The sequence below is a fragment of the Ascaphus truei genome, chromosome 6 (genome assembly GCF_040206685.1).
Source record: "Ascaphus truei isolate aAscTru1 chromosome 6, aAscTru1.hap1, whole genome shotgun sequence".
NCBI classification, from domain to species: domain Eukaryota; kingdom Metazoa; phylum Chordata; class Amphibia; order Anura; family Ascaphidae; genus Ascaphus; species Ascaphus truei.
The window spans coordinates 49,841,947-49,853,952 of NC_134488.1; the positions used below are offsets into that span (position 1 = coordinate 49,841,947).

Consider the following 12,006-nt stretch of genomic DNA (forward strand, 5'->3'; position numbering starts at 1 on the left):
TCTCTCTCTCAGCTCCATGTACAAAGACTCGAACACCCTGCACCTCCCCGCCGAGCGTTTCTCCCCAGTGCGCAGGTTCTCGGACGGAGCGGCCACCATCCAGGCGTACAAAGCTCACCTGGAGAGGATGGGGGCGCACAACAGCAGTATCAAGCAGCTGCAGCAGGTGAGATCCCCACCCCCTTACACCCCCCCCTCTCACACCCCCACCCCCCTACACCCCCCCCTCTTACACACCCACACCCCTACACAACACCCCTACACAACAGCAGCATCAAGCAGCTGCAGCAGGTGAGATCCCCACCCCCCTACACACCCCCCCTCTTACACACCCACCCCCCTACACACCCCCCCCCCTCTTACACACCCACACCCCTACACACACACCCCTACACAACAGCAGAATCAAGCAGCTGCAGCAGGTGAGACCCCCCCCCTCTTACACACCCACCCCTCTACACCCCCCCCCCTTTTACACACCCCCCCCTCTTACACCCCCACCCCCCTACACAACAGCAGTATCAAGCAGCTGCAGCAGGTGAGACCCCCACCCCCCTACACCCCCCCCCTCCTACACCCACCCCTCCCTATACCCCCCCTCCCTACACCCCCCCCTCCCTACACCACCCCCTCCCTACACCCCCCCCTCCCTACACCCCCCCCTCTTACACACCCACCCCCCTACACACCCCCCCCCTTTACACACCCACCACCCTACACAACAGCAGTATCAAGCAGCTGCAGCAGGTGAGACCCCCACCCCCCTACCACACACCCCCTTTTACACACCCACCCCCCTACACCCCCCCCTCTTACACCGCCACCCCCTACACAACTGCAGTATCAAGCAGCTGCAGCAGGTGAGACCCCCACCCCCCCTACACACACCCCCCTCTTACACACCCACCCCCCTACACACACACACACACACACCCCTCTTACACACACACCCCTACACAACAGCAGTATCAAGCAGTTGCAGCAGGTGAGACCTAAACCCCTCCCCTACACACACCCACCCCCCTACACACCCCCCCCCTCTTACACACACACACCCCTACACACACACCCCTACACAACAGCAGTATCAAGCAGCTGCAGCAGGTGAGACGTACACCCCCCTACACCCCCCCCCCCTCTTACACACCCACCCCCTACACACCCCCCCCTTACACACCCACACCCCTACACACACACCCCCCCCTCTTACACACCCACCCCCTACACACACACCCCCCTTTTACACACCCACCCCCTACACACACACCCCCTCTTACACACCCACACCCCTACACAACAGCAGTATCAAGCAGCTGCAGCAGGTGAGACTCCCACCCCCCCTACACACACACACCCCCAACACACACACACACACACCCCCAACACACACACACTCCTACACCCACCCCATACACACCCACCCCCCTACACCCCCACTCCCTACACAACAGCAGTATCAAGCAGCTGCAGCAGGTGAGACCTACACCCCCCTACACACACCCCCATTACACACCCACCCCCCTACACCCCCCCCCTCTTACACACCCACCCCCCTACACCCCCCCCCCTTCTTACACACCCACCCCCCTACACCCCCCCCCCCATTACACACCCACCCCCTACACCCCCCCCCCCCTCTTACACACCCACCCCCCTACACAACAGCAGTATCAAGCAGCTGCAGCAGGTGAGACCCCCACCCACCCTACACACCCCCCCCCTCTTACACACCCACCCCCCTACACACACACACCCCCCTCTTACACACCCACCCCCCTACACAACAGCAGTATCAAGCAGCTGCAGCAGGTGAGACCCCCACCCCCCCTACACACACACACACACACACACACACACACACTCCTACACCCACCCCATACACACCCACCCCCCTACACAACAGCAGTATCAAGCAGCTGCAGCAGTTGAGACCCCCAACCCCCCTACACACACACCCCTCCTACACACACACACACCCCTAACAACACACACACACACACACACACCCCTCCTATACACACACCCCCACTACACACACACACCCCTACACAGCAGTATTAAGCAGCTGCAGCAGGTTCAGGCCCTTAATAGCGTGTATTTGCTGTGCTCAGGCCCTTATAGCGTGTATATGCTGTGGCTCAGGCCCTTAATAGCGTGTATATGCTGTGCTCAGGCCCTTAATAGCCTGTATTTGCTGTGCTCAGGCCCTTAATAGCGTGTATTTGCTGTGCTCAGGCCCTTAATAGCGTGTATATGCTGTGCTCAGGCCCTTAATAGCGTGTATATGCTGTGCTCAGGCCCTTAATAGCGTGTATTTGCTGTGCTCAGGCCCTTAATAGCGTGTATATGCTGTGCTCAGGCCCTTAATAGCGTGTATATGCTGTGCTCAGGCCCTTAATAGCCTGTATTTGCTGTGCTCAGGCCCCTTAATAGCGTGTATTTGCGCACTAGGCGTGGCGTTAGGGATATACGTGATGCAGTCATTCTGTGTATATAGACCGCTCACTATCACACTCTGTACATAATATTTTAATATTGCCACCAGTCTCCCAGCTCTCGGCTTAGCTGAAGGTTTCAGACTTCAGCCAACAGAATCAGGGGAACTTAAAAGCTCTGAACATCCCACTGACCGGCAGCTCAGAAAAGGACACTTAGAAATAAACCAAAGTAAATGCCCACTGCATATAAAGGCTACACTGTGTGTGGTGGAATCTCCGTGCAGTGCAGCCTCTCTGTCTCACACAGCAGGAGAGTTAGGAGATGCTGTAATCCGAGCCAGAGATTGTGACAGGGGGGGGGGCGCTCCGTGTGGGGGTGACCGCTTCCTCCTATCCGCAGGAATGTGAGCAGCTGCAGAAGATGTATGGGATACACATGGACAATAGGTTGCTGGAGCACACGCAGCAGCAACACATCATGTACCAGCAGGAACAGCAGCAACAAGTCATGTATCACCAGCAGGAACAGCAGCAGCACGTCATGTATCACCAGCAGGAGCTGCAGCAGCAGATCCAGGTATGGCACCCTCCGATGTGATGCCCCCGGGCACTGCGATGCAAGTCACCCGCACAACCTGGGCTCTCTATAGGCTTGTGTACTGTACATAGTGCGGTGACGTGGGCGCACTCCTGCCGGGAACACGTGGCATACTACGGGCGGGGGTGGACATGTGTGTGCCTGTGTGTGTTATATTGCTCCGGCCGGGAGATGTGTGTGTGTGTGTCTGTATGTGTTAAGAAGCTCTGGCCGGGAGACGGGTGGAGATGTGTGTCTGTGTGTGTTACGTTGCTCCGGCCGGGGAATGGGCGCGGGTGGAGATGTGTTTGTGTGTGTGTCTGTGTGTGTTACGTTGCTCTGGCCGGGGAGTGGGCGGGGGTGGAGATGTGTGTGTGTGTCTGTGTGTGTTACGTTAATCCGGCCAGGGGATGGGCGCGGGTGGAGATGTGTGTGTCTGTGTGTGTTACGTTGCTCTGGCCGGGGATGAGCGCGGGTGGAGATGTGTGTGTCTGTGTGTGTTACGTTGCTCTGGCCGGGGGATGAGCGCGGGTGGAGATGTGTGTGTCTGTGTGTGTTACGTTGCTCTGGCCGGGGGATGGGCGCGGGTGGAGATGCGTGTGTGTGTGTGTGTTACGTTGCTCTGGCCGGGGGATGAGCGCGGGTGGAGATGCGTGTGTGTGTGTGTGTGTGACGTTGCTCTGGCCGGGGGATGAGCGCGGGTGGAGATGTGTGTGTGTTACGTTGCTCTGGCTGGGGATGAGCGCGGGTGGAGATGTGTGTGTGTGTTACGTTGCTCTGGCCGGGGGATGAGCGCGGGTGGAGATGTGTGTGTGTGTGTGTGTTACGTTGCTCTGGCCGGGGGATGAGCGCGGGTGGAGATGTGTGTGTGTGTGTGTTACGTTGCTCTGGCCGGGGGATGAGCGCGGGTGGAGATGTGTGTGTGTGTGTGTTACGTTGCTCTGGCCGGGGGATGAGCGCGGGTGGAGATGCGTGTGTGTGTGACGTTGCTCTGGCCGGGGATGAGCGCGGGTGGAGATGTGTGTGTGTGTGTGTTACGTTGCTCTGGCCGGGGATGAGCGCGGGTGGAGATGTGTGTGTGTGTGTGTTACGTTGCTCTGGCCGGGGGATGAGCGGGGGGAGATGTGTGTGTGTTACGTTGCTCTGGCCGGGGGGATGAGCGCGGGTGGAGATGTGTGTGTGTGTGTGTTACGTTGCTCTGGCCGGGGGATGAGCGGGGGGGAGATGTGTGTGTGTGTGTGTGTGTGTGTTACGTTGCTCTGGCCGGGGGATGAGCGCGGGTGGAGATGTGTGTGTGTGTGACGTTGCTCCGGCCCGGGGATGAGCGCGGGTGGAGATGCGTGTGTGTTACGTTGCTCTGGCCGGGGGATGAGCGCGGGTGAGATGCGTGTGTGTGTGTGTGTGTGTTACGTTGCTCTGGCCGGGGGATGAGCGGGGGGGGAGATGTGTGTGTGTGTGTTACGTTGCTCTGGCCGGGGGATGAGCGCGGGTGGAGATGTGTGTGTGTGTGTGTGTTACGTTGCTCTGGCCGGGGATGAGCGCGGGGGAGATGTGTGTGTGTGTGTGTTACGTTGCTCTGGCCGGGGGATGAGCGCGGGTGGAGATGTGTGTGTGTGTGTGTGTTACGTTGCTCTGGCCGGGGATGAGCGCGGGTGGAGAGTGTGTGTGTGTGTGTTACGTTGCTCTGGCGGGGGATGAGCGCGGGTGGAGATGCGTGTGTGTGTGTGTTACGTTGCTCTGGCCGGGGGATGAGCGCGGGTGGAGATGTGTGTGTGGTGTGTGTTACGTTGCTCTGGCCGGGGGATGAGCGCGGGTGGAGATGTGTGTGTGTGTTACGTTGCTCTGGCCGGGGGATGAGCGCGGGTGGAGATGTGTGTGTGTGTGTGTTACGTTGCTCTGGCGGGGGATGAGCGCGGGTGGAGATGTGTGTGTGTGTGTGTTACGTTGCTCTGGCCGGGGATGAGCGCGGGTGGAGATGTGTGTGTGTGTGTGTTACGTTGCTCTGGCCGGGGGATGAGCGCGGGTGGAGATGTGTGTGTGTGTGACGTTGCTCCGGCCGGGGGATGAGCGCGGGTGGAGATGCGTGTGTGTGTGTGTGTGACGTTGCTCTGGCCGGGGATGAGCGCGGGTGGAGATGCGTGTGTGTGTGTGTTACGTTGCTCTGGCCGGGGGATGGGCGCGGGTGGAGATGTGTGTGTGTGTGTGTTACGTTGCTCTGGCCGGGGGCATGAGCGCGGGTGGAGATGCGTGTGTGTGTGTGTGTGACGTTGCTCTGGCCGGGGGATGAGCGCGGGTGGAGATGTGTGTGTGTGTGTGTGTTACGTTGCTCTGGCCGGGGGATGGGCGCGGGTGGAGATGTGTGTGTGTGTGTGTGTGTTACGTTGCTCTGGCCGGGGGATGGGCGCGGTGGAGATGTGTGTGTGTGTGTGTTACGTTGCTCTGGCCGGGGGATGGGCGCGGGTGGAGATGTGTGTGTGTGTGTGTTACGTTGCTCTGGCCGGGGGATGAGCGCGGGTGGAGATGCGTGTGTGTGTGTGTGTGACGTTGCTCTGGCCGGGGGATGAGCGCGGGTGGAGATGTGTGTGTGTGTGTGTGACGTTGCTCTGGCCGGGGATGAGCGCGGGTGGAGATGTGTGTGTGTGTCGTGTGTGTGTTACGTTGCTCTGGCCGGGGGATGAGCGCGGGTGGAGATGTGTGTGTGTGTGTGACGTTGCTCTGGCCGGGGGATGAGCGCGGGTGGAGATGTGTGGTGTGTGTGACGTTGCTCTGGCCGGGGATGAGCGCGGGTGGAGATGCGTGTGTGTGTGTGTTACGTTGCTCTGGCCGGGGGATGGGCGCGGGTGGAGATGTGTGTGTGTGTGTGTGTTACGTTGCTCTGGCCGGGGATGAGCGCGGGTGGAGATGTGTGTGTGTGTGTGTGTTACGTTGCTCTGGCCGGGGGATGGGCGCGGGTGGAGATGTGTGTGTGTGTGTGTTACGTTGCTCTGGCCGGGGGATGAGCGCGGGTGGAGATGTGTGTGTGTGTGTGTTACGTTGCTCTGGCGGGGGATGAGCGCGGGTGGAGATGTGTGTGTGTGTGTGTTACGTTGCTCTGGCCGGGGGATGGGCGCGGGTGGAGATGTGTGTGTGTGTGTGTGACGTTGCTCTGGCCGGGGGATGAGCGCGGGTGGAGATGTGTGTGTGTGTGACGTTGCTCTGGCCGGGGGATGAGCGCGGGTGGAGATGTGTGTGTGTGTGACGTTGCTCTGGCCGGGGGATGAGCGCGGGTGGAGATGTGTGTGTGTGTGTGTTACGTTGCTCTGGCCGGGGATGAGCGCGGGTGGAGATGTGTGTGTGTGTGTGTTACGTTGCTCTGGCCGGGGGATGAGCGGGGGGGAGATGTGTGTGTGTTACGTTGCTCTGGCCGGGGGATGAGCGCGGGTGGAGATGTGTGTGTGTGTGTGTTACGTTGCTCTGGCCGGGGATGAGCGGGGGGAGATGTGTGTGTGTGTGTGTTACGTTGCTCTGGCCGGGGATGAGCGGGGGGAGATGTGTGTGTGTGTGTGTGTTACGTTGCTCTGGCCGGGGGATGAGCGCGGGTGGAGATGTGTGTGTGTGTGACGTTGCTCCGGCCCGGGGGATGAGCGCGGGTGGAGATGTGTGTGTGTGTGTTACGTGCTCTGGCCGGGGGATGGGCGCGGGTGGAGATGTGTGTATGTGTGTGTTACGTTGCTCCTGGCCGGGGATGGGCGCGGGTGGAGATGTGTGTGTGTGTGTGTTACGTTGCTCTGCCGGGGGATGGGCGCGGTGGAGATGTGTGTGTGTGTGTTACGTTGCTCTGGCCGGGGGATGAGCGCGGGTGGAGATGCGTGTGTGTGTGTGTGTGACGTTGCTCTGGCCGTGGATGAGCGCGGGTGGAGATGTGTGTGTGTGTGTGTTACGTTGCTCTGGCCGGGGGATGAGCGCGGGTGGAGATGTGTGTGTGTGTGTGTGTTACGTTTGCTCTGGCCCGGGGGATGAGCGCGGGTGGAGATGCGTGTGTGTGTGTGTTACGTTGCTCTGGCCGGGGGATGAGCGCGGGTGGAGATGTGTGTGTGTGTGTGTTACGTTGCTCTGGCCGGGGGATGAGCGCGGGTGGAGATGTGTGTGTGTGTGTGTTATGTTGCTCTGGCCGGGGATGAGCGCGGGTGGAGATGTGTGTGTGTGGTGTGTGTACGTGCTCTGGCCGGGGGATGAGCGCGGGTGGAGATGTGTGTGTGTGTGTGTGTGTTACGTTGCTCTGCCGGGGGATGAGCGCGGGTGGAGATGTGTGTGTGTGTGTGTGTGTGACGTTGCTCTGGGGGGATGAGCGCGGGGGGAGATGTGTGTGTGTGTTACGTTGCTCTGGCCGGGGATGAGCGCGGGTGGAGATGGTGTGTGTGTGTGTGTTACGTTGCTCTGGCCGGGGGATGAGCGCGGGTGGAGATGTGTGTGTGTGTGTTACGTTGCTCTGGCGGGGGATGAGCGCGGGTGGAGATGTGTGTGTGTGTGTACGTTGCTCTGGCCGGGGGATGAGCGCGGGTGGAGATGTGTGTGTGTGTGTGTGTACGTTGCTCTGGCCGGGGGATGAGCGGGGTGGAGATGTGTGTGTGTGTGTACGTTGCTCTGGCCGGGGGATGAGCGCGGGTGGAGATGTGTGTGTGTGTGTGTGTACGTTGCTCTGGCCGGGGATGAGCGCGGGTGGAGATGTGTGTGTGTGTGTACGTTGCTCTGGCCGGGGATGAGCGCGGGTGGAGTTGCGATATGTGTGTGTGTGTGTTACGTTGCTCTGGCCGGGGATGAGCGGGCGGGTGGAGATGTGTGTGTGTGTTACGTTGCTCTGGCCGGGGGATGAGCGCGGGTGGAGATGTGTGTGTGTGTGTGTTACGTTGCTCTGGCCGGGGGATGAGCGGGGGGGAGATGTGTGTGTGTTACGTTGCTCTGGCCGGGGGATGAGCGCGGGTGGAGATGTGTGTGTGTGTGACGTTGCTCTGGCCGGGGATGAGCGCGGGTGGAGATGTGTGTGTGTGTGTGTTACGTTGCTCTGGCCGGGGGATGAGCGCGGGTGGAGATGTGTGTGTGTGTGTGTTACGTTGCTCTGGCCGGGGATGAGCGCGGGTGGAGATGTGTGTCTGTGTGGTGTTACGTTGCTCTGGCCGGGGGATGAGCGCGGGTGGAGATGTGTGTGTGTGTGTGTGTTACGTTGCTCTGGCCGGGGGATGAGCGCGGGTGGAGATGTGTGTGTGTGTGTGTTACGTTGCTCTGGCCGGGGGATGAGCGCGGGTGGAGATGTGTGTGTGTGTGTGTTACGTTGCTCTGGCCGGGGGATGAGCGCGGGTGGAGATGTGTGTGTGTGTGTGTTACGTTGCTCTGGCCGGGGGATGAGCGCGGGTGGAGATGTGTGTGTGTGTGTGTGTACGTTGCTCTGGCGGGGGATGAGCGCGGGTGAGATGTGTGTGTGTGTGTGTGTTACGTTGCTCTGGCCGGGGGATGAGCGCGGGTGGAGATGTGTGTGTGTGTGTGTGTACGTTGCTCTGGCCGGGGGATGGCGCCGGGTGGAGATGTGTGTGTGTGTGTGTTACGTTGCTCTGGCCGGGGATGAGCGCGGGTGGAGATGTGTGTGTGTGTGTGTTACGTTGCTCTGGCCGGGGATGAGCGCGGGTGGAGATGTGTGTGTGTGTGTGTTACGTTGCTCTGGCCGGGGGATGAGCGCGGTGGAGATGTGTGTGTGTGTGTGTGTGTGTTACGTTGCTCTGGCCGGGGGGATGAGCGCGGGTGGAGATGTGTGTGTGTGTGTGTGTACGTTGCTCTGGCCGGGGATGGGCGCGGGTGAGATGTGTGTGTGTGTGTGTTACGTTGCTCTGGCCGGGGATGAGCGGCGGGTGGAGATGTGTGTGTGTGTGTGTTACGTTGCTCTGGCCGGGGATGAGCGCGGGTGGAGATTGTGTGTGTGTGTGTGTGTTACGTTGCTCTGGCCGGGGGATGTGTGTGTGTTACGTTGCTCTGGCCGGGGGATGAGCGCGGGTGGAGATGTGTGTGTGTGTGTGTGTGACGTTGCTCTGGCCGGGGGATGAGCGCAAGTGGAGATGCGTGTGTGTGTGTGTTACGTTGCTCTGGCCGGGGGATGAGCGCGGGTGGAGATGTGTGTGTGTGTGTGTTACGTTGCTCTGGCCGGGGGATGAGCGCGGGTGGAGATGTGTGTGTGTGTGTGTTACGTTGCTCTGGCCGGGGGATGAGCGCGGGTGGAGATGTGTGTGTGTGTGTGTGTTACGTTGCTCTGGCCGGGGGATGGGCGCGGGTGGAGATGTGTGTGTGTGTGTTACGTTGCTCTGGCCGGGGGATGGGCGCGGGTGGAGATGTGTGTGTGTGTGTGTGTTACGTTGCTCTGGCCGGGGGATGAGCGCGGGTGGAGATGTGTGTGTGTGTGTGTTACGTTGCTCTGGCCGGGGGATGAGCGCGGGTGGAGATGTGTGTGTGTGTGTGTTACGTTGCTCTGGCCGGGGGATGGGCGCGGGTGGAGATGTGTGTGTGTGTGTGTGACGTTGCTCTGGCCGGGGGATGAGCGCGGGTGGAGATGTGTGTGTGTGTGTGTGACGTTGCTCTGGCCGGGGGATGAGCGCGGGTGGAGATGTGTGTGTGTGTTACGTTGCTCTGGCCGGGGGATGAGCGCGGGTGGAGATGTGTGTGTGTGTGTGTTACGTTGCTCTGGCCGGGGGATGAGCGGGGGGGAGATGTGTGTGTGTTACGTTGCTCTGGCCGGGGGATGAGCGCGGGTGGAGATGTGTGTGTGTGTGTGTTACGTTGCTCTGGCCGGGGGATGAGCGGGGGGGAGATGTGTGTGTGTTACGTTGCTCTGGCCGGGGGATGAGCGCGGGTGGAGATGTGTGTGTGTGTGACGTTGCTCCGGCCCGGGGGATGAGCGCGGGTGGAGATGTGTGTGTGTGTGTTACGTTGCTCTGGCCGGGGGATGGGCGCGGGTGGAGATGTGTGTGTGTGTGTGTTACGTTGCTCTGGCCGGGGGATGGGCGCGGGTGGAGATGTGTGTGTGTGTGTGTTACGTTGCTCTGGCCGGGGGATGGGCGCGGGTGGAGATGTGTGTGTGTGTGTTACGTTGCTCTGGCCGGGGGATGAGCGCGGGTGGAGATGCGTGTGTGTGTGTGTGTGACGTTGCTCTGGCCGGGGGATGAGCGCGGGTGGAGATGTGTGTGTGTGTGTGTTACGTTGCTCTGGCCGGGGGATGAGCGCGGGTGGAGATGTGTGTGTGTTACGTTGCTCTGGCCGGGGGATGAGCGGGGGGGAGATGTGTGTGTGTTACGTTGCTCTGGCCGGGGGATGAGCGCGGGTGGAGGTGTTTGTGTGTGTGTGACGTTGCTCTGGCCGGGGGATGAGCGCGGGTGGAGATGTGTGTGTGTGACGTTGCTCTGGCCGGGGGATGAGCGCGGGTGGAGATGTGTGTGTGTGTGTGTGTGACGTTGCTCTGGCCGGGGGGTGAGCGCGGGTGGAGGTGTGTGTGTGTGTGTGTGTTACGTTGCTCCGGCCGGGATAAGGTACCTCTGACATTCTGAATCTGTGTTCCATGTGTTTGGTTTCCTTGCCCTGCCTGGCACGAGATGCAGTCTCACCTGTTGGAAGAGAAGTGAATCACATCTAGCAATGTATGTGCATGGGATGTGTCACGGGCCCATGTATGACCGTCACACATGACTCTGTTGACGTGTTTTTGTGCTTTTCTTGGGTTAGGAATGTCTCCGGCCCACACAGCAGTCTCCACCTCTCCAGGCGCCCGCCTGTGAGAACCAGCCAGCGCTGCTCACCCACCAGCTCCAAAGGTAACGCCCACGTCAGCTGGCACAGCAAGAGCCCTCCACTGGGGAGCTGTGTGTGTGTACACGGAGGATAGTACTGTGTGTGTGTGTGTGTACACGGAGGATAGTGCTGTGTGTGTGTGTGTGTGTGTACACGGAGGATAGTGCTGTGTGTGTGTGTGTGTACACGGAGGATAGTACTGTGTGTGTGTGTGTGTGTGTACACGGAGGATAGTGCTGTGTGTGTGTGTGTGTACACGGAGGATAGTGCTGTGTGTGTGTGTGTGTGTGTGTGTACACGGAGGATAGTGCTGTGTGTGTGTGTGTGTGTGTGTACACGGAGGATAGTACTGTGTGTGTGTGTGTGTGTGTGTGTACACGGAGGATAGTGCTGTGTGTGTGTGTACACGGAGGATAGTGCTGTGTGTGTGTGTGTGTGTGTGTACACGGAGGATAGTGCTGTGTGTGTGTGTGTGTGTACACGGAGGATAGTACTGTGTGTGTGTGTGTGTGTGTGTGTACACGGAGGATAGTACTGTGTGTGTGTGTGTGTGTACACGGAGGATAGTACTGTGTGTGTGTACACGGAGGATAGTGCTGTGTGTGTGTGTGTGTGTGTACACGGAGGATAGTGCTGTGTGTGTGTGTGTGTACACGGAGGATAGTGCCGTGTGTGTACGGAGCAGAGTACTGTGTGTGTGTACACGGAGGTTAATGCTGTGTGTGTGTACACGGAGGATAGTACTGTGTGTGTGTGTGTACGGAGGATAGTGCTGTGTGTGTGTGTGTGTGTACGGAGGATAGTGCCGTGTGTGTACGGAGCAGAGTACTGTGTGTGTGTACACGGAGGTTAATGCTGTGTTTGTGTACACGGAGGATAGTACTGTGTGTGTGTGTATGGAGGATAGTTCTGTGTGTGTGTGTGTGTGTACGGAGGATAGTGCTCTGTGTGTGTACACGTATGATAGTGCTGTGTGTGTTTACGGAGGATAGTGCTGTGTGTGTGTGTAGGATAGTTCTGTGTGTGTGTGTGTGTGTGTGTGTGTGTGTGTGTGTACGGAGGATACTGCTGTGTGTGTGTACGGAGGATACTGCTGTGTGTGTGTGTGTACGGAGGATACTGTTGTGTGTGTGTGTATATGGAGGATAGTGCTGTGTGTGTGTGTGTGTGTGTACGTAGGATAGTGTT

At 59.5% G+C, this 12,006-nt stretch overlaps 1 protein-coding gene across 1 annotated transcript in view; it reads left to right on the top strand.

The window, feature by feature from the left end:
• The window catches only part of SIK3 (SIK family kinase 3), a 136,625-nt gene that overhangs the window by 99,753 nt on the left and 24,866 nt on the right, over positions 1 to 12,006 (top strand). The window contains exons 14-16 of the mRNA XM_075606603.1: positions 7 to 166; positions 2,839 to 3,015; positions 10,753 to 10,841. Coding sequence (XP_075462718.1) covers positions 7 to 166; positions 2,839 to 3,015; positions 10,753 to 10,841 — 426 coding nt within the window. The remainder of the gene's footprint in view (positions 1 to 6; positions 167 to 2,838; positions 3,016 to 10,752; positions 10,842 to 12,006) is intronic.